Source organism: Protomyctophum bolini (genome assembly GCF_963924005.1).
Source record: "Protomyctophum bolini genome assembly, chromosome: 12".
Classification (NCBI taxonomy): domain Eukaryota; kingdom Metazoa; phylum Chordata; class Actinopteri; order Myctophiformes; family Myctophidae; genus Protomyctophum; species Protomyctophum bolini.
Genome location: NC_137873.1, coordinates 30,045,448 through 30,064,518, shown reverse-complemented (window position 1 = coordinate 30,064,518; position 19,071 = coordinate 30,045,448). Strand labels below are relative to the sequence as shown.

At 42.3% G+C, this 19,071-nt stretch overlaps 1 protein-coding gene across 2 annotated transcripts in view; it reads left to right on the top strand.

Moving 5' to 3' along the window:
- Positions 1-822: 822 nt before the first annotated feature.
- LOC308324985 (laminin subunit alpha-3-like) overlaps positions 823-19,071 on the top strand; it is a 79,075-nt gene continuing 60,826 nt past the window's right edge. The window contains exons 1-3 of one of the 2 annotated variants that reach the window (XM_080777355.1): positions 823-1,409; positions 1,985-2,140; positions 15,823-15,940. In XM_080777355.1, the coding sequence (XP_080633481.1) occupies positions 1,137-1,409; positions 1,985-2,140; positions 15,823-15,940 (547 nt within the window). In that variant the 5' untranslated portion in view covers positions 823-1,136. The remainder of the gene's footprint in view (positions 1,410-1,984; positions 2,141-15,822; positions 15,941-19,071) is intronic. The other variant, XM_080777356.1, reaches the window with a different exon arrangement.

The following is a 19,071-nucleotide window of genomic DNA, read 5'->3' as shown; positions in this document are numbered from 1 at the left end:
TATTATTGTGAAAGATATCCCCCAAATGTAAATTATAAATGTATTATTATTATTTTAATTATTATAAATGTGCATAACATTTGCTATATATATATTCTAACATAATTTCCTCTAAATCCTAGTAGTAAAAAGTAGTAAGGTTGAAATCTATTTTTTGCAAGTAGAAATTAATCCGGGTTTTACAGGGTTAATGCAATTCTCCTGTAACAAACTTAAGTGACATATTAATACATTAATTGCTTGATATTGATAAACTGACTTTTATTACTACTCTCAATATTGAATGTAGACCGTGGATATGGCAGATATAGGCTGTGTGAGTGAGCGTTTCATCCACTAGGTGTCTCCCTATGATCAATGTTAAGGTTTGATGAAGTGGGGTGTGGGGGAAAGGTCCAGGACCAGGGGTTCCCTAGCTAAGTCTTTTGATTGTTATAACCAAATGGACCCTTTTACTCGCCCAATTGTTCACACGCTCATTAATCCCATACTAATATAATATGGGAACAACTTAAGCTCCAGGGATTTTAGCGTTATTCTTTATTTTTTATTTTTTATTACGTAGACTGTACGTAGCTCTGTAGGCTACAATCTGTAAACTGTTACTAATAATTCTATTCAATCAATCAAAACTTCCCAATAAGAGCAACAAAAAAAACTCGAGATGGCGCCACCTGTCCATTGAATTGAACTCCATTGAACGGGCGCCGCTTCAGAGATTTTGATACGATATGCGCGTAAATGCAGCCAGGTTTGTGCGCAGATAAAGGGGACCTTTGGCCCCATGCAGTCGGTGCGTTACTTTATAGCGAGAGGAGCTCTCTCTCTCTCTCTCTCTCTCTCTGACCATTGACAGTCTGACACCTGATACTCCCCGTGTGGCAGCCTATACTGTTTGAAGGAAACCCGGGAGGAGAGGAGAGGCGTTCATTCGCTTGGAAACATGCAAAGGAAAACGTGGTTTGTAGAAGAGCAGGCTTCATGCGTACGCATGCAGCAGAAGTGCCAGTTGTCCTTTTAAAAGAGTTTGATACGCGCTGTAGCCTACTGGGCACATTTCATGGAGATGATGGCATGAACTGCAATAGCTGCGGATTGCTCAGCATCTACAGGGGGATTTATAAACGTGGAACATCATGGCGAGAGGGATGAGAGGAGCAGCTCATCTCGGCGCTCTCTTTTTAACTTTGTCGATATCATTTTTCAGGGACGTTGTTGTAAACGGACAAGTATTGTTCAACGAAATCACGGGGTTCAGTTTGAGCCCGGCCTATTTCAATCTTGCCGAAGGGGCACGGATCTCTGCCACCGCCACCTGCGGCCAGGATGAGACGGGGAGAGCGCGAAAAGACGTGTATTGTAAGCTTGTCGGGGGACCCAGCTTTATAATTCCTACTCAAAATGTACAGGTAAGAATGAAGTGGAACTTATAATTGGATGGTTACCTTTTTCTATATATGCATATAAATAAAGGTTAAATAGGCTATAGTCTCATTCTGGGCACCTGCAAAATATATGGGGGGGGGGGGGGGGGACCTAAAAACGAAATCTGAGTCATTAAACTGTTGTCCGTGTCCCCGCCAAATGTTCCATTCCCACTTGCTACTAAATGAGTCATTAAATCCCCGCAGGGAAACCTGGCAACTCTCCCTGCCCTGACCAAGTTGTACATCTCCTGCCCTGACCAAGTTGTACATCTGCCAAATAGTTTTACACCACCATTGTCTTTAGCCTACTCCCGAGTTTTCTAAATGAAAGACCCTATCAACTTATTTTGAAGGATCGTTATTGCCACTGCTGTCTCTTCTCAATGAGGCATTGAGGCCTACACATACTCCATTTGGATCATGCATGTAATTTAGGCCTATAGCCTACTTTAGATTTTTTTTTAAGTATTAGGCATAGGACTCATTCTTGCTTGATGGCCTATTTTCCCTTTTGTGTCTAACATTGACCAAGTGACAATGATTTCCATCCACTTTAGGGTTTCTGTCACTATTGCAATGCCGATGACCCTCACCCAAGCAACGCTCACCCAGTGACCAATGCCATTGATGGAACAGAGCGCTGGTGGCAAAGCCCTCCTCTTTCCAAGGGACTGGTCTACAACGAGGTGAACGTCACTCTGGACCTTGGGCAGGTGAGAGATCAACACACTTGAGTCGACTATAAGGACTTCACCTACTGTATTGCATGACATGCAAATGACAAGTGTTCTGTGGTGACAGTATGGAATATAACACTTCGATGTTGCAGGAGGGAATAGAGGGATGTTGTATTCTGCCTCAGCTCTTGGTGTACTGATGTGAGTTGAGTAGTTGCATTATGTCATTTGTGTGAGGTGGCTGGAGGCCTTCGGTTTGATGAATACCAACAAACTCGCCTCAAAACACAGTCGCCCCGGGCATACAGCCGGCGGAACTACTACTAGGCTGGTATTCCTAAACGTAACCCAAGTAAACTATGCTTAAACGTTTAAACCTAACCTTATTCCTAACCTTAGTAAAACTGTGGCAAAAACTAACCATATTCCTAAACTTAATCCCAGTAAAACTATGCCTAACCTTAAACTTATTACCAAACCTTATTTCTCAGTAAATCAGATAAAAAGAATACAAGAACCGCTCCACGTGAGGTCGAGGTTTTTTTTAAGGCGAGCATTCTGTGAATTCCTACCACAAATCCTATAGCTCTTCATTTGCTGTGTTTTGGTGTTGTCTCTGCTTGTCTTTATAGCCGTGAATTCTTTGCATTTTCATGTTGATCTACTGCCAAGTAGAATACTTCAAGTGTGAGCCTCCTCGTCTTAGTCAGTGGTGGTCATGTGAGTGATGTCCTGCAGTTGGCATATTGCCAGGAATCAGATTCACGCCTCTTTGGTCGGGGGATATGCGTCCATTATGACCCGTGTCTGTGGCAGGAGTTTGGCTCATGGCCCATGAAATTGCACCTAATGCTCAATTATCCACTGTGAGGAAAGAGAGAAGAATTCTGCCCAGGGATTAGGGATCAGAGGGAGGTTAAGTCTGAGTGAGGGAGTGCAGGTGGAGGACTGGACCTGTTGGTTGAACTGAACGTGGGTCTGGGGTATGTTTCAGTTGGACAAACAACAATAAAACACACTGATCCCATGCCCCCCCACCCCTGAGCTGAGTGAGGGGCCACAGAGGCTAAATATAGCATTATATGCTTTATGAAAGGATGGATGCATGCAGGGCCTCTAGGGATGTCCTAGTCACTTTAATACGTGGTAATGCTCTGTTTATTTGGCAGTGGGGAAAGTGGTATTGCGGCATGAAGAGACAACATGACACAACCCTGCCTTCACCTGTCACCCTGTATCTGATGCAACCTGTGAGATTCTGAACACGACGCACTTATTGGGCCTTGGTGGTCTTAGAGTTTGTTTTGTTTTGATCTTCTTATTATTATTATTATTTTTTTTGTTGGTAACAATTTTCGTTTTTTGGAAGAGACACACCATATTTTAGTGGAAGAATGCTCTCAAATAGTTGTAATGGGAGAATTGTGGGTTGGCACCTTTCTAACATGTGGCTTTTAAATTCAGCAAACTCAACGAGGTGCTGCCAAAACATAATTGCAAGCATTCCACTCAAAGTGATAAACCCATTATGGAATAAACATCCCAAGGCCAGTAAACCAAAATATCACTTCGACTTAATGATATAGGTTGTATATGGTGAGAGAGTTTCGGTAGTTACTTATTTCGGCTTTGATATGGGTTTTGTTTGGACCTCTACCTGTGTTTAAACCTCAGGTGATATATGACTTACAGGGCACTTTATGACTCTCTTCCTTCCTACATTATGTAAGCTTGCTTACACTTTCAGGCAAGGAGAGAATTGCAGAGTTGTTGTCGGAGGCTGTTCAACCTGAGGCTCTGAGGGCTTTGTAGATGCTAAAATACTGTAGAGCAGTGGTTCCCAAACTTTTTCATGTCAAGGACCCCCAAATTGACACAAATTGGTCCACGGACCCCCATTTGAAGAGATATGCCAGGGACCAGGGGTGGACTGGCCACAGGACGTACCAGGCATATGCCCGGTGGGCATATGTTAAATTTGTTGTCTGTTGGTTGTGTATCATTGATGTTGTACTGTAAATGTGGTGTGGTGTTAAGGGCTTGTATTTCAAGTATTTCTATGGGAATGGCCCTCGACCCGAAACGTCAGTAGAGTATCTGCGTGCTGGTTGTGGTGGGCCAGTCTGGGCCAAATTCCGCGAAAATGTCCGGGCTGAATATTTGTCTCGGTCCAGCCCTGCCCGGGACCCCCATAAGAGAAGATTATTACGGCTCTCGCAGTGATTCTCAACCCGTTAAATTTCCTAGAACCCCCAGTTTGACATGTATTAGTCTACGGACTCCTATTTAATGGCATTTCTATCTCTGAGACCTCAATTTATAGTAAAATCAATGTTAATTTAACTCTTGAGAGTGTACATTTTTACACTCTCAGAGTTACAGACCCATAAGGGTCCATTTTGGTTCCTAACTATCATTTAGCTGGGGACCCCTGGGGGTCCCCGGACCCCACTTTGGGAACCACTGCTGTAGATGATGTGGTCACAGAAATGTGTGGGCTGGATCCAGTTGAATGAGTCTTGTGGTTTTCTTTTAAGGCCAACGCAGGTGCCTCCCTTCACTTGAGTTATCTTCAATCTCTCTCAGCGGATATATCAGATAATGGCATATAAAATGTTTATGTATGAACGGCAAGGTTCAAAGGCAGAGGCTTCTTTGACGGCCATTTCCGTCTGCCCTGTGATCCTTGTTTGAAGTAAGGGCTGCCTTAGTTAAGCTCTAGTGAAAGACTAATCTACCTAATAGCAAAAATTGCCTCTTAAAGGATTATGCCAATACTGTAAGAAAGGTATTCCTGGAAAGTCTTGATAAGTAACTTTCATTTAACATTTTAGAAGAAAATATATTGGTCCATCAGTGGAGAAACTGAGTAGATGTACTGTACTCTATGCAGCATTCATCTTGAGTCAAGATCATGAAGCTTCATGCTCAATGCTCTTTACTTTTGGCTTAGTGTTGTGTCTGAGACTGGCAGAGTTCTGGCCTTTTGATGTGTGACCCATGACAAATCCTCTAGTTTATTGTGTCTGGAAATGACCTTGATTGGTTTCTTTTGGGTTCTTTAGGGCTGGTGGATCCAGTGGGCTATGGTAAAATGTCCTTGGCAATTAAGTTTGTCTGACCACCTTTGTTTTAGTTATTCTTTATTGACAGTGACCCATACAGTTGTATCCCTTATTTTTTTGCTAATTTATCTTAAGGGGCTGATGTGCCTATAGGTAAAATGTCCTTGGCAATTAAGTTTGTCTGACCACCTTTGTTTTAGTTATTTTTTATTGACAGTGACCCATACCATACAGTTGTATCCCTTATTTTCTTTTGCTAATTTATCTTAAGGGGCTGATGTGCCTATAGGTTAGGACCATTTTAACACAAGCTTATACCATGGGTGGCCCCACCCTAAACCACCCCAAACCACCCCAAGTCCCGTTCCAGTAACATTTGGCCTTGCTAAACTATTTTCAGGACATGGGTGGCCACTCATTGTTCTAGTGAACATTTGTACCATGTATTGGCCTGTCACTTGTTCAGTTTTTCTCGGGAATGTATTTTTAGGAGCCCTGACCACATGTATAAATCTCTATGACTGGTCCAGAGCAGCCCACGTGAGACTGAAATGCCAGGGCTTACTGCCGTCTGTGCCAACTGATGACACCTAAATCCTTTTGATTGGTGGCTTTCTGACGCGGAGCAGACATTGTGCTGTGCACTATTGGTTTGAATGAACTTCTTGATTAGCATGTGCACATTGTGCAGTGATATGTATAAGGGACTGATTTACCTTTTTTTTTGTGAGACCTTTTTCTATGGATTATACCTGTGGATAATGTGTTCTGATTTAGTTTGTGTCTAGTAGATTACAGCTCAGAGTATAACCGCTTTTGTGGTGTGAATAGGCTCTAATTGCCTTGGAAAGCGGCATGTTGTGGTTATCTATGACTGGTGGTAATAAGATTAAAAGATCAACACAGAATTGTGCTCTTTTGGGAACAGTTAGTAGGTTTTGTCATTTCCGCCTGTTATTTAATTCTGTCAGACTTGGGAGATAGAGGCTTCCAGGGCAGGAATGCTTTGAAAGAGAATTCCTCTATAACATAATCCACTCTCTGGGGTCTACCTCCATGTGCACAACATTGATTTGAATGTTTAAAACGCACCCATCGCTCCCTTTTGTGCTGAAGCTCTTGCAGGCTGTATTGTATGACATCCTTGCTGCGCTCTCGGATGCCCACAAAGGTTTTATTCTTCTCAAACCTTTCTGAAAGTGACCTGACCTTCTCTTTTCACTGGGAAAATGGATTGAAGAGGTGGGGTAAATTGGTGGAGAGAAAATGCACGCGCGCGCGCGCACACACACACACACACACACACACACACACACACACACACACACACACACACACACACACACGTTTCTTTGAAAACATTGACAATATTCAAACCCAAAATCATGTCTGACATCGCTGGTACACTCTGTCAGGATGTACTGTATGGCTGTAATCCTATAATAATAAAACATTATGATCATCATCAGCTAGTCTAGTGATTCTCAAAGTGGGGCCTGGGCACCCTCAGGGGTCCTTGAAGGGGATCCAGCAGGGGGTCCCTGCAGCAAAATGAGAAACAGTTCAATCTCACTATTATTTCACTGGCTAAAAGTTGAATATTTAGATTAAAAGTTTCACTCTCTAAACATTAGTATTACAAGCCCTGGGTAGGCAACCCGGCCTGGCAGAGGACTGCATATTCTAGTTCTGTACTAAATCTAATCTAACAGTAACAACAAAAATCTGTTCGGTGCCAGGTGGTCCCTGGCACAAAATATTTTCACATGGGGAGGGGGGGGGGGGGGGGGGGTGGGGTGGTGTAGCCTTATACCTATCAATTTGTGGCTGAGCTATAACCTATATCTCATGAGCTAGTTAGTAGTTACCAAAGATGACTGTAGTGAATGAATGTAGTGCAGTTGTCACTTGGCAGGGTCCTTGTCAATCTCCTTACAGACATGACTGTCTATTAGACATGCCCCTGGCTATTGCTGTGGTGATGATAGACGTGACGTAAGTGCCTGTCTTTAGCCATGGCTGCTAGAGGCGCCAAGCCAAACCGGCAGATATTTACAACTCCACTAGCAGCCCACCTCGTGCCAGTTAGCAGCAGCAGCAGTCTGGCTTGGAGGAGTGTACATCACGGGGTATTGCTGGACAGCCGTGGCTCCTAAACCTGGCGCTCTATTGTGGAAAAGATTATGAGGGATAACTTAGGCATTATACACCTTTTCATGTCAATAGTACATATGATATGGGCACACACAACCTTTTCCTACATGCAATTTAATGGATTTTTTCACATTTTGATTGTAGCTTAATTTGACTGGTTTAATTTAGTGTTAGAATTTAGTGTGTGAAGTTGTAGATAATCGGTGTAGACTGTAGAAGACAAGTGTTGCATGCGCTCCTCTGATGCAGTGACCACTCTAATTTTTGTAGTTCTGCTCAGTGTCCCATCTTACACGTGGACAATGACAAGTAAATACTTAGGGGTATTCAATTAGATTAGACCGGGGGCCACAACTGTAGAATGATTGTGTGTGGGGGGCCGCACAGTGTGTGCATGAAGCGTGAACATTTGTGGGTTCTCAAAATGCATTTTGTGCTCAAACACGAATATTTATGTATATATTTCTGCACAGTAATGAGCAGGATAATATGTAGGTATACTGTATGCTACCTTAGAATAGATGTAGATCTATTTGACAGTCCATAAACATAATTGCCTTGACCATAATGACCACCAACGAGCACCAGCTGGAGACGCGCGCACACACACACACACACACACACACACACACACACACACACACACACACACACACACACACACACACACCTGCCCTCTGCAGTGCTTTCGTCTAGTCTAATGTGACTGAAGTCCCCTTGAATATCAAGTATTACTGTCATTATGGTAATCTCACACTTCATATCGCACACACAATACCTGTAACTTTATTATTCCCAGAATTCCCCCCCCCCCCCTCTTCCAGGGGCCACAAGGGGGCACTCCACGGGCCGCCATTTGAATACCACTGCCAAGTGTTTTTATCTGTGTTTTTGGTAGCGGTGCTCCGATCAGGTTTTTGGTGACCAATCCCGATCACTGATTGTTTTTCTCACGATCTCGATATCGATACCAACTTGTGTGTAAGGGGAAAATTTCCAAAATTATTATACCGTATGTTAAAACTGTTCCTGTGTGTCAATTTGTCCAACAAAGAGCATGCTAAAGTTGTACAACACACTCAGCCGTTGTCAAACTAAAGATACAAAACTCACAGTTGGTAGTGCTGTCGCCTCACAGCTAGAAGGTCCTGGGTTCGATTCCCGCTCGGGGCACTGTGGGTGCTGGCGGCGTGTTTCCTCCTCCGCGTCATGCAGTAATCCTGGTCTCTAAACTGCCTCCCCCTGGCCAGCCGGGGCGCCTGATGGAGGGGAAAGGAACTGGTTGGAATAACGTGTTCCTTTCACGCGCTAAGTCCAACCAGGGAAACTCCCCCCTGTCAGGTGTAAAGGAGCAACTTGGACACTCAAGCATGAAGGAAGCATGAGTTAAGTCCGTTGCTCTCCCCAGGTTGGCGGAGGGTGTGTAGAGCCCAGGATCACAGTAGATGATTGACACAGGGGTGAAAAATGGGTTACAAAATCGTGGGATAAAAAATATATAAAAAAAAAAAGATACAAAACTCAATAATATAGTTATTTCACATTCTCTTATTCGTGCACTCTCTTTCTTAATTTCTCTCTCTCTCCCCCCTCACTAATGCACACTCCACTTACATGACAGCTGTTGATGTTTTTGTTATACATCTTATACATTCAACAATGGGCAGAACCTTATCAAATGCAATCTGTGATTGTCATGTTCTGGGATGATACTGTATTGACTATGACACACTTCTCAGCTTACACATCACACAAGCTTTGTATCTTGAAATTATTTGTTCATGTTCTTTGAATTTTTCAATTTCTTAATAGTATAAACTAACTAGTATAAACTGACTATTTGTCATTTGAAGTTTTGTTGAATCTGAACTCTGCAATGCGTCTTGAGATGTTTTTTTAATGGCCTGATTACCATAATAGTATAAATTAGCAATCATACACCAAACGGTAAAGTGTTCATTTATTACTGAACTACAGCTGCACCTAAAATCTCTTGCTATATTGCAAAAAAAACAACATCATTTTCATTGACTTGGCTTTTGGTAAATCCACAATGGGGGTGAACATTATTTTGTTGGAGGATATGTCTAATTCAGTTGATGTAGGTAAATCCATCCGCTATAAAAATAGTAATACAAATGTAATAAATAATACCCTACCCCCGCTGTCTTCCACCAGCACCACCTGTTGCACACAGACAAACAGTTGCACATTGCATTGTTTCAAACTGTACTCGGACGGCTCCACCCCATTGTGCTGCGATGTGCTCTGTTTGACAGGCCTGATCCACTCCCAGTCCCAACAGAAGGCGTTGCCTCTTTCTCCTTTATGATACATTCCTTGACTCCAACAGCAGATGCTCGGGAGCTTCACTCAGACAGCTTTTATCACGGTGGGCGGACGGGGAACAGAAATCTGCCTGAGAATTTAAATTACAGCGCCCCCCGTATCTGTCCAGATTGACATAAATAATAGAGTGCAGTGTATCAGACGGCTAATTAAAGAAATATAAACTAAACACTGTTATGATATTATATCAGGATGACCTGATGAAGATGTTATCAAAACGTTGTCGTTCTTTTGCCTTGCAACCTGTTCTATATTAACCAGGGACGTACTGTAGCTGACCTATACTCGGATATATTTGTGCTGCCCGATCATGCAAATCGGCTACTTTTGCTGTTTGTGAGGACGCACATATGGGTGCTCATTATTACGCAGCGGAGCCGTGGAGAAAATTGGCACTTTTTGGCACGCAGTGTGTATTGCGTGTATAGGTAACCCATTAACTCATTAAGACCTGAGGCAGATAAAAATAAATGTCTTCAGCTTTCTGAAAAAAAAAAACCCAAAATGATATGTATTTGGCCCGCGGATCCGCATCTCAAACCACCAGAAGCAAAGCATTTAGTTAAAAATATTCACTACAAGCTTGTTGATCTGCTATTTTTGAATAGCCAACCAATGTGCTTTCCCGGTCTTAGTAAAAGGCTCCACTCATCCCAGTTGCTCCATGTCAGCTCCTGATGCACCGGATTAGCCTGATTTCATCTTGAGGCGCGGTGGAATCTCCCTTTATTCAATTGGACCAGTTATCAACACCGTTTGGCACAAAAAATGTAATAATCCAAAAATGAGGAATGACTAAGTTACTGTAGCAGTCAAATGTTAAAGGTATTACCAACTTATTAAGTGGGTAACTTAAATTGAACTTAGGTAACGTCAGATTTAGTTCGCTGGTATAATATGGACATAAATGTGGAAAAATAATAATTCGAAGTAATGGGTGCACACTGCACAGGAATGCACATGCAAGGACTAACCTTTTCTTTCTTCTACCCTGGATTTGAACTCTCGTCTCGTGTTTTTACCGCTGAGCTAATGGAGCCTGGCTATTTGCTCAGGGGAGGAACTGACTTTTGAAGGTTAGACAATTACTGCTTGTCAACCAGTCAAACCAAAACCAGACACACGATCTAAATAGAAATACATTTCACCCATGTTTTTACACCTGTAAACTTGTGATGTGACAATAGCTGATTCTGAAGAGCAGGGAGACAACCACCCCAGTTGTATAATTAAGTTATATTGTAGTAACATAGTACTGTATGTAGAATAGTATGGTATGCAGAACATACCATCCAGATTGTTTAGTGATTACAATGATATTTCGTCCAAAGTTACTTAGTGCAGCGTTAACCTTAAGTAGTGTAATCATCCGCAAAGTGCTGCTTGTATGAAATGACTGGAAATAAAGAAATATCTGTGAGGTTTAATAGGACAAAATAATGCATGATTTTGCACTGGTACTGGCCAGCCCACGCCTGCTTCTATCTACCAGCAGGCTTCTGGTCTTACAGTAAATTTAGTCCTGTTGGTTCTCTAACACCCTCTACTTGCAGTTGGGATTAGGAGGCATATCTGCTTCTCAGCAGCAGTCGTTGAATAAATAGGCTACCATACCTTTCCAGATTGGATCGCAATTTTACAAAATGCCCCTGAATAATCTAGAGATTACTTGTCGATTCATATGTTTAGGTGAGCTTATGTTAGAGTTATACATGCTAGCTCCAATTCCCATTCCACTCCCATTTACGTCAAACAAAATAAATGAACTATGACGTCTGTCATGTGTGTATACATGTGTGTCTATTCCACCTGTGATGTCATGTGAGTCAATACATCAATACATCTGCATACTGTACATCTACAGTATGCACACTCAACACAGAACAGGAATTCTGGGGAAAAGGGAAGTTTCATTGTTCATTTGTACATACATGTGTCCTCTGCATTGAAACCATCCTCAATATTAGGATCAGTGGGCAGCTACTGAGCAGGACCCGGGGAACAGTTAAGGCCTATTCATAGTCCAGTTTTAGGTGATAAGGTGACCAGCACCGAAACGGTGGTTAGTAAAAACAAGAGAGATGTGCTTAAATTGGGTGAGCGGACGTTACCACCGCAGCATGACATCATGTTGCTACCTCCTGAGCCACTGTTGGCCCATGTTCTCTATACGTAATTTCCACTCAAGGGCATTCTTTATCATGCTCAAGCTGTCTCACACACACACACACACACACACACACACACACACGAATCTCTGACACATGCGAATAAAATGTCAGAGATCAGTCTGTGTGTATATTTGTGTGCGTGCACGTGTGTGTGTGTGTGTGTGTGTGTGTGTGTGTGTGTGTGTTTCTTTGAAATACTTTGATTCATGGATTGTTGTTGTGAAAATTATGTCAGGTTGTCATGATGGCTGGTTCACAGTGGAAATGTTATGCTCTGTATTATGCGATGTTTATTGGGGTCAGTGTCAAGAATGTGAGCTGTGGGTAGAGGAAGAGAGGGCGGGTGTCTGTCAAACAGCCGATACCTGTGATGGCTCAACCCCTGACCTTTCTGACACCCCCACCCACACGTTAGCATCCCTAGCCCAACATCCTAGCACAACAGATGCAGGGAGGGGCTGGTGATATATGTACTGTGCTGAAATGCTATTCAAGCGTTGTTGCCACAAGCTTGTCAATGTGTTCCATGTCTTTGTACACAACTGGAATCTGTGCTGGTACGCTCAGCATGCCATGACGATATTTCAGGCCTGCTCCACACAATAGGCACTGGATACACTAATTCCAGAGTGAATGTTTAGACTGGCAGGACAGAGACTTAGAATGAGGCTCGAGCCATGCTGGAACAGGCCCTGTCTCCCAGCTACATCTCATTCTGACAGGTTCCAACACTGCAGGACATTATTATCTGCATGCATTTGTTATTGCTGTGTTGATATATTACACATTATGTGACATTCGTGAAGTTAGACTAAATGGGGGTTTAAACAGTCTCAGCATGTGGTTGTGATTCTAATCTTTATTATGTGATTTAATTTCCAAATTAGAGTTATGCTAAATGAGAGAAATGGCTGATATCCTAATGTTTTTTTTTGATGAGCATGTGCCTACATGGATAGCTTAAAGCTTTACAAATTGTTCATGGTGGTAGGGCGCTTGAATTATTTGTGTTTGCTTTCTGGCCTGTCTCCTTGTCTCTCATAGTTCTCCTACAGTACACAGTACAGTACACAACCGCACATCAGAATCCCCAGTGAGAGTTTAAAATCATACGGGTCAATTTGGGTCAATTTGTGCAGCAGGGTTAAATGAACACTGACAATGTTATTGTGTGTAGATGTGAAGATTTTCACTGTGCTTGTCAGTAACAGGTCTGTCAAAGCAGTTGCTTGCCCTGCCATGGAGGCATTAGCGGAGAGGTGGAATGTGACGCTATGGTTGGAATCTGAGATGGGCCAACATGCCAATCGGCACGTCTCTGGACGCGGCACGCCCCTACCCCCCGTGCCCCTTCCCGCTCTGTCCCTTTGGCCTCCCTTCCCCCAACGTCATCCCCAGCTCGTGTGTGAACTCAACTTGCTCCCACTCCTGCGGAATCAGTATTGATAGTAGGCAGACTTGGCACTCGCCTCTCTCTGCGAAAGCCCTGCTTCTGTTTTTAGCGGGGCAGCAGCCCGTGCTTTGTTTGTGTGCTCCCATTTATCTTTTTTCTGTGCTTGGCACATCCTGTAGCATGCGGGTGGAAGTGTTCTCAGATTCGCTTCAGGCCATGGCCGATGCAAAATAGAGGTCGCAATTAGCAAGGCGTTTTCTGTTCATTATTGATTAGGTCGGATATGATAAAGAATTAATTGGATTAGTAGCCATCTTCTACAAATTTAGTTTCTCCCATTTTTGATTGATTGGTTGATTTTATTATAGTTATGAATATACTTTAATAACAACACAATTGCATAGCTGACCAATTTATGATTAATTGAAGATGAATCATAAATTGTGGTCCTCAAAGGTGGCTGCTGACAGTAAGAGAGAAAGTTCATGAAACCACCAAACATTAGTGTGAACTGTGAATATCTTTACAACAACAGAAGTCTAAATCTACAGCATATAAACAAGAAAAACAATAACACTAAAAAATCCTATTACCATATCGTATTATTGATTTATTAGCCTCCAGTCTGTGGGCTAATGATTTTCTTGTTTATGAACAACTGTGTTTCTTTTCTAAAGGACAAGGCCAGACAATGTCCTATATTGCCCCTTGAACCTTGTCAGTTGTCACGGTCCATCAGCCCAAGAGCTTCTTGAACTTGTGGTCATTATTTCTCAGTGTGGGGGATGGCAATCCTTCAACATAATTGTGGAGCCTTGTTGACGAGTTTGCGACTTTGCAGCACATGCAGGCTTTGCTCTGCGTTACTTTGCTTAGTTATCTGTGTTAGAGCCCTGAATGTTCCAAATGCCTGCCAGGGGTTTTCAACAGGGTGCTGAAAGATGCTAGACTAGTGTAGACCTGCCCTCATCCTTTTGAACCCCATGCACACGCCAGACAGTCTATAGATGGGTATTTTTCTAAAATAACACACTATATTTTAGATATACATTTACCGCTTAAACCCTGGTGTCGGGGTGGGGTCGGACTTGGGAGTGGGGGTATCCGTAACACATGTTTTTAAAATACTTGCTTTATCCTGTCTCTTGAGCATGTTAAATGCTGGTTTAAGATATGTGGCAGCATATCACTTGAAAATATGTTGTGTTGCAGCCTCAACAAGACTGGGTTGTAGGCTAGACTTTTTATTTTATTTTCGATAAACCAGCATGTGGACATGCAGGTCGGTGTCATAGACTGTGAATTCAGAAACAATGCCAACATTATTTCATGCTGTAACAAAGTGCGCATTGACTAGATAAGAAAATATGTTTCAATTCTATTCAGTCAAACTAAAGCCACCCGCTTTCAAGGATAATGAAGGATAATGAAGCAAACATTGAGCTTCATGAGACTGACAAGAGGATGCTGGGATCATTTTCTGCTCTCGTTTGGCCTGTATACTTTCTGATAGAAGAGATGGAGACTGCAGAGATACTTGAATTAAATGAGTTCAGTTGCTAGGTTCTCACCACGGCACCCAAGCAATATTTACTGCCTCAATTCCAATATGTGTCTTTTGGCTAGGTGTTTGTTTTTTGCTCCACAATATGGCCATGTGGGGAAAACTGGAAAATATAGTTAAGCTGCAAGAGTGGGGGTAAAATAAGCATAGCTGCTCCTGAATCAGCTCAATGGCTAAACCTGATTAAGGCCTTATAGTTCTTTGGCCATGTCTTACCTCACGTCTGCATTAAGGTCATTAACTCTCTGGTGGACCTTTGCAACTTAGAGAGTGGAGATAGATTATCCATGTAGACGTGGCTGTGGCCCAGCATACTGGGTGTCGGGTCTAGCAGCCATGCCTCTGATTTGTATTATTCCTGCTTCTGGTCAAGTACATGCGTTTCCCTTTGGGAAGTGCATTGTCTAAGATTGTCTGATTCGTTTGATATTTATCTTTGATAATATCGCAATCTAAATAACAAGTTAATCATGTTGTGATGCGATGCACTGTGAGCTTGTAGATCAGCTATTTTTGCAATTTGTTGTACAACGAATTATATACAGTAGGGCTTAAGGTCTATACTCATGGGTTTTCAGTGATAAGGTGACCACCCAAACGGTGGTTAGTAAAAGCAGAGAGAAGTGTTGGGTTGAGCGGTGAAGCACGTACTTACCACTGCGGTGTGACGTCGTCATGTTGTAGTTTTCGGTGGTCACCTTATCACCTAAAACTGGAGTATGAACAGGCCTTAAGTGGTTTAAAAAATGTGCCCACCCTCAGTTTTTTTCCTATATCCAGCTTGTGTGCACAAACTTTGTCGTACACAAACATTAAATTCCTATTGACAATGAATTCACAATTTTTGTATGTCATAGTGTTAGTGTCCATGGATGTGATTTTTTGTATATTACACAAGGGTACACAGTACAGTACCCTGGGAGTACTGTCTTAGTTCCCTACCAGGAGGAACATCTTGACCCAAATCTGCACATCCAATCACTCCTCTTTGTTTACACTTCTCATTGTGCTCTCATTTTCAGCTCTTCCATGTGGCATATGTCCTCATCAAGTTTGCCAACTCCCCTCGTCCTGACCTATGGGTACTGGAGCGTTCTGTGGACCATGGGAGAACATACAGTCCCTGGCAGTATTTTGCACGTAAGTTACAATATTGCATTGGCTTGTAATGCTGTCTGTCGCAGCCAAAATGAAGAAGAATCAAACCGTATAAGATTGTCTTCTATACGTAACCTATCTACACGTGAAAGATATCCAAGGTCTGAAATGTGATGATGTTATGATTTACAGTGCTTAACACAGCATACCTGGTAGTGTCTTACAATAAACATTTGGTGAGACAAATTTGCAGATTTTGTTTAATAATAAATACCTCATGCTCAATGGTATTTAGGGGAAACTCATGAATAACGCTTTCTGGAGCTGTAATCCCCAAACCCCTACTAGTCTTCTCAATGTGGGAAATGAGGAGATGGTCTGTCAGAATCAGAATCAGGTTGATTTGTCATTGTTATACAGGTACAGGTACAGGTACAATGAAATTGTGATGTGCTGAGAGTGCACGGGCCGCAGCAAGTCTGTCTAACCACTAAGTTGTTAGACAGACTTGAATCAGACTTGAATCTGTCCCATGCTAAAGTTGTACTTACCTACATAGCAACAGTATTAAGCAGATCTGAACATTCCTTAAACTATAGAAAGGTTCACCCAACAGTATATGCAGTATTTCGCCCCTGTTGGGTGGAACTGTATATTTTCAGGAAATGGTAAAAAAAACAAAAAACTGTCTTGAGTGTGTTCTAATGGATCCATTGTAGTTATTATTTAATCACATGTTCTTGTGAATATTTTTCAACCCGGCGAGTGGTGACCCTATTTTGGTCAGGTTAAAAGTTTCAAAACGGTTTGCGTGACACTGTCATCTTATATATATGGGAGAAGTGGTACCCATACTCAGAAGACACACCCCAAGGCAGAAAACCAAAGCCACGAACAGCTACGTCGCTACTGCAACGCCCACAACACCATCTTACACACTAGACTCACGCACACTCACTTCTCACACACACTCACACGGGCAGTGACGTCACACACTTACCCTTCGCAGTCTCTTTGCAGTGTGTGTAAGCGATCTCTTCATTACACGGCCCATGCCAACCCCAACGCAGACCACCAGCCAAATAGACTTTTCATTGGCACTAACACTGGCTCCCTTCCACACTCACGCCGGCAATGCATTTGTTTAATACAAACATTTTCTTCCCAAAGTACCCACACCCCCCAGGCAACAGCCTACGCTGTTGCCACAACACGCCGAGAAACAAGGACTTTAACCACGCTACTTACATACACTGCAACTCGCTTACAATTCGCAAACCTGGCAACACTGCCCTCTTTTACCAGGCCCGCCCCCACACTAGCTTGACAATGTCATCTCGCGCAGCACAGAATCTGATCTCGCGCAGGACATTGATGAGAGAAAGAAGGAACAGGAGAGATTATACGATCGCTATTTCGCTTATTCCATCTAAATCTCTTTATTTACAAAATAAATGACTCGACGATTCCCTTAGTTACATCAACATTGTTCTTTGTCATTAATCGGATTGTGCCAAAATATCACCCTTACACCGATCACTTTGCCTATTTTCGCCACACAGCCAACTGCCCAGTACACTGTACACATGCATACATACGCCTGCACGCACACGCACGCCTGACGTGCACACACACACACTCACACACACACACACACCAACATGCGACTCATTAAATAACTCTATTTCTCCGCACGCGCGCACACAACATTATTCACGTGAAATGCGTCACGCCAATATTGAGATAGGCTACCAATATGTGGGTATAGCCTACAGGGAATTACCGACGGAGTGTATATATACACACACACACACACACACACACACACACACACACACACACACACACAGTCCCGGCTCCCCAAGAAATAGATTAGAATTTATAGATGCGCGATTACATAACAGCTGTGCGTCATTATAGCCACACACGTATCTAACTTGCACTCACAGTCGCGATACCTTTCAGTTGTGTGGTACTTTTAGATTGATTTAACTGTAACAGAAAGTTCCCATCTCCCAGTCACGGAGCTGCAACAAAAAGCAACTGGTCGTTTCTGACCAGTGTTGCCAAATAAGCGATTAGTAAGTAATGTAATTTAATTTATCAGCGATTTTGGGATTATTTTTGTAGATTGAAAAAATATTGGGCCTCCTTTGCTCTTGCCATGACAATGTTTGAGAACCACTGCTCTAAAACAATATTAGACAAAGTTTGAGCCACAAACACATTGCTCTCTCTCTCTCTCTCTCTCTCTCTCTCTTCTCCTTTTGTATAAATTAAATAGGCCTATTCATGATTCTGCTTATAGAGAAGTAGCCTATGTTAGTTTGTTTTATGGACTTGAGAGCTACTTTCAAAACGACCAGCTCAACATACCCACCAAATAAAACTATCATCCCATTGCTGAAAATAGTGACAAAATGTAATTGAGGGGCCTTTCATATAGGCTACATATAAGACAAACGCACATGGAATGGGAAATAGAGGGGGGGAAATGCAAATCGTAGGCTTTTATTTTTGTTGGTATTTGACTTTGCTACTGATGATTGTAAGCAACAACAAGTATTGCATTGTGTGTTTGAGCTGACAGGCCCTTTTTTATGTCAATCACTCAAGTAATCTCAGGTCATCTAAAGCGGAAGATGATATATATATATATATTAAAATTATATATATTTTTACTGCCATGTCATGTGGTCTACCTGCAAAGCCTTTGTAGATCGTGATCTACCATTTGGGCACCACTTAACGTCAGATCAGGGTTTTTTGTCGGCCAGCGCCAACAATGCTCCCCGAAAGCATAATCGCAGCAAATACCGGGCAGTGTGTATGAGCCTTAACATGTTGACTACACTACACTACACATAATAACTAATAACCCGTTTTCAGCTTAAAGCAATTATATTTCATTGAAGCAACTCCTTAGCATTGTTTTCATACCATGGATGTGATAAGAAAATATCAAACATAAGAGAAATATTAAATAGTATCGGGTGTACCAGTTTGGCCTTTTCTTTTTTTTCAATGGGGCAATACATTGATTAAACAAACGTTTGATTGATTGAGTTGTACAATGTTATACAACCCTAAACTACTTTTAGAATACACTACACAATACAATACAATTTCAGAACATATAATATTGGCCAATATGTCAAATATGTAAATATTAC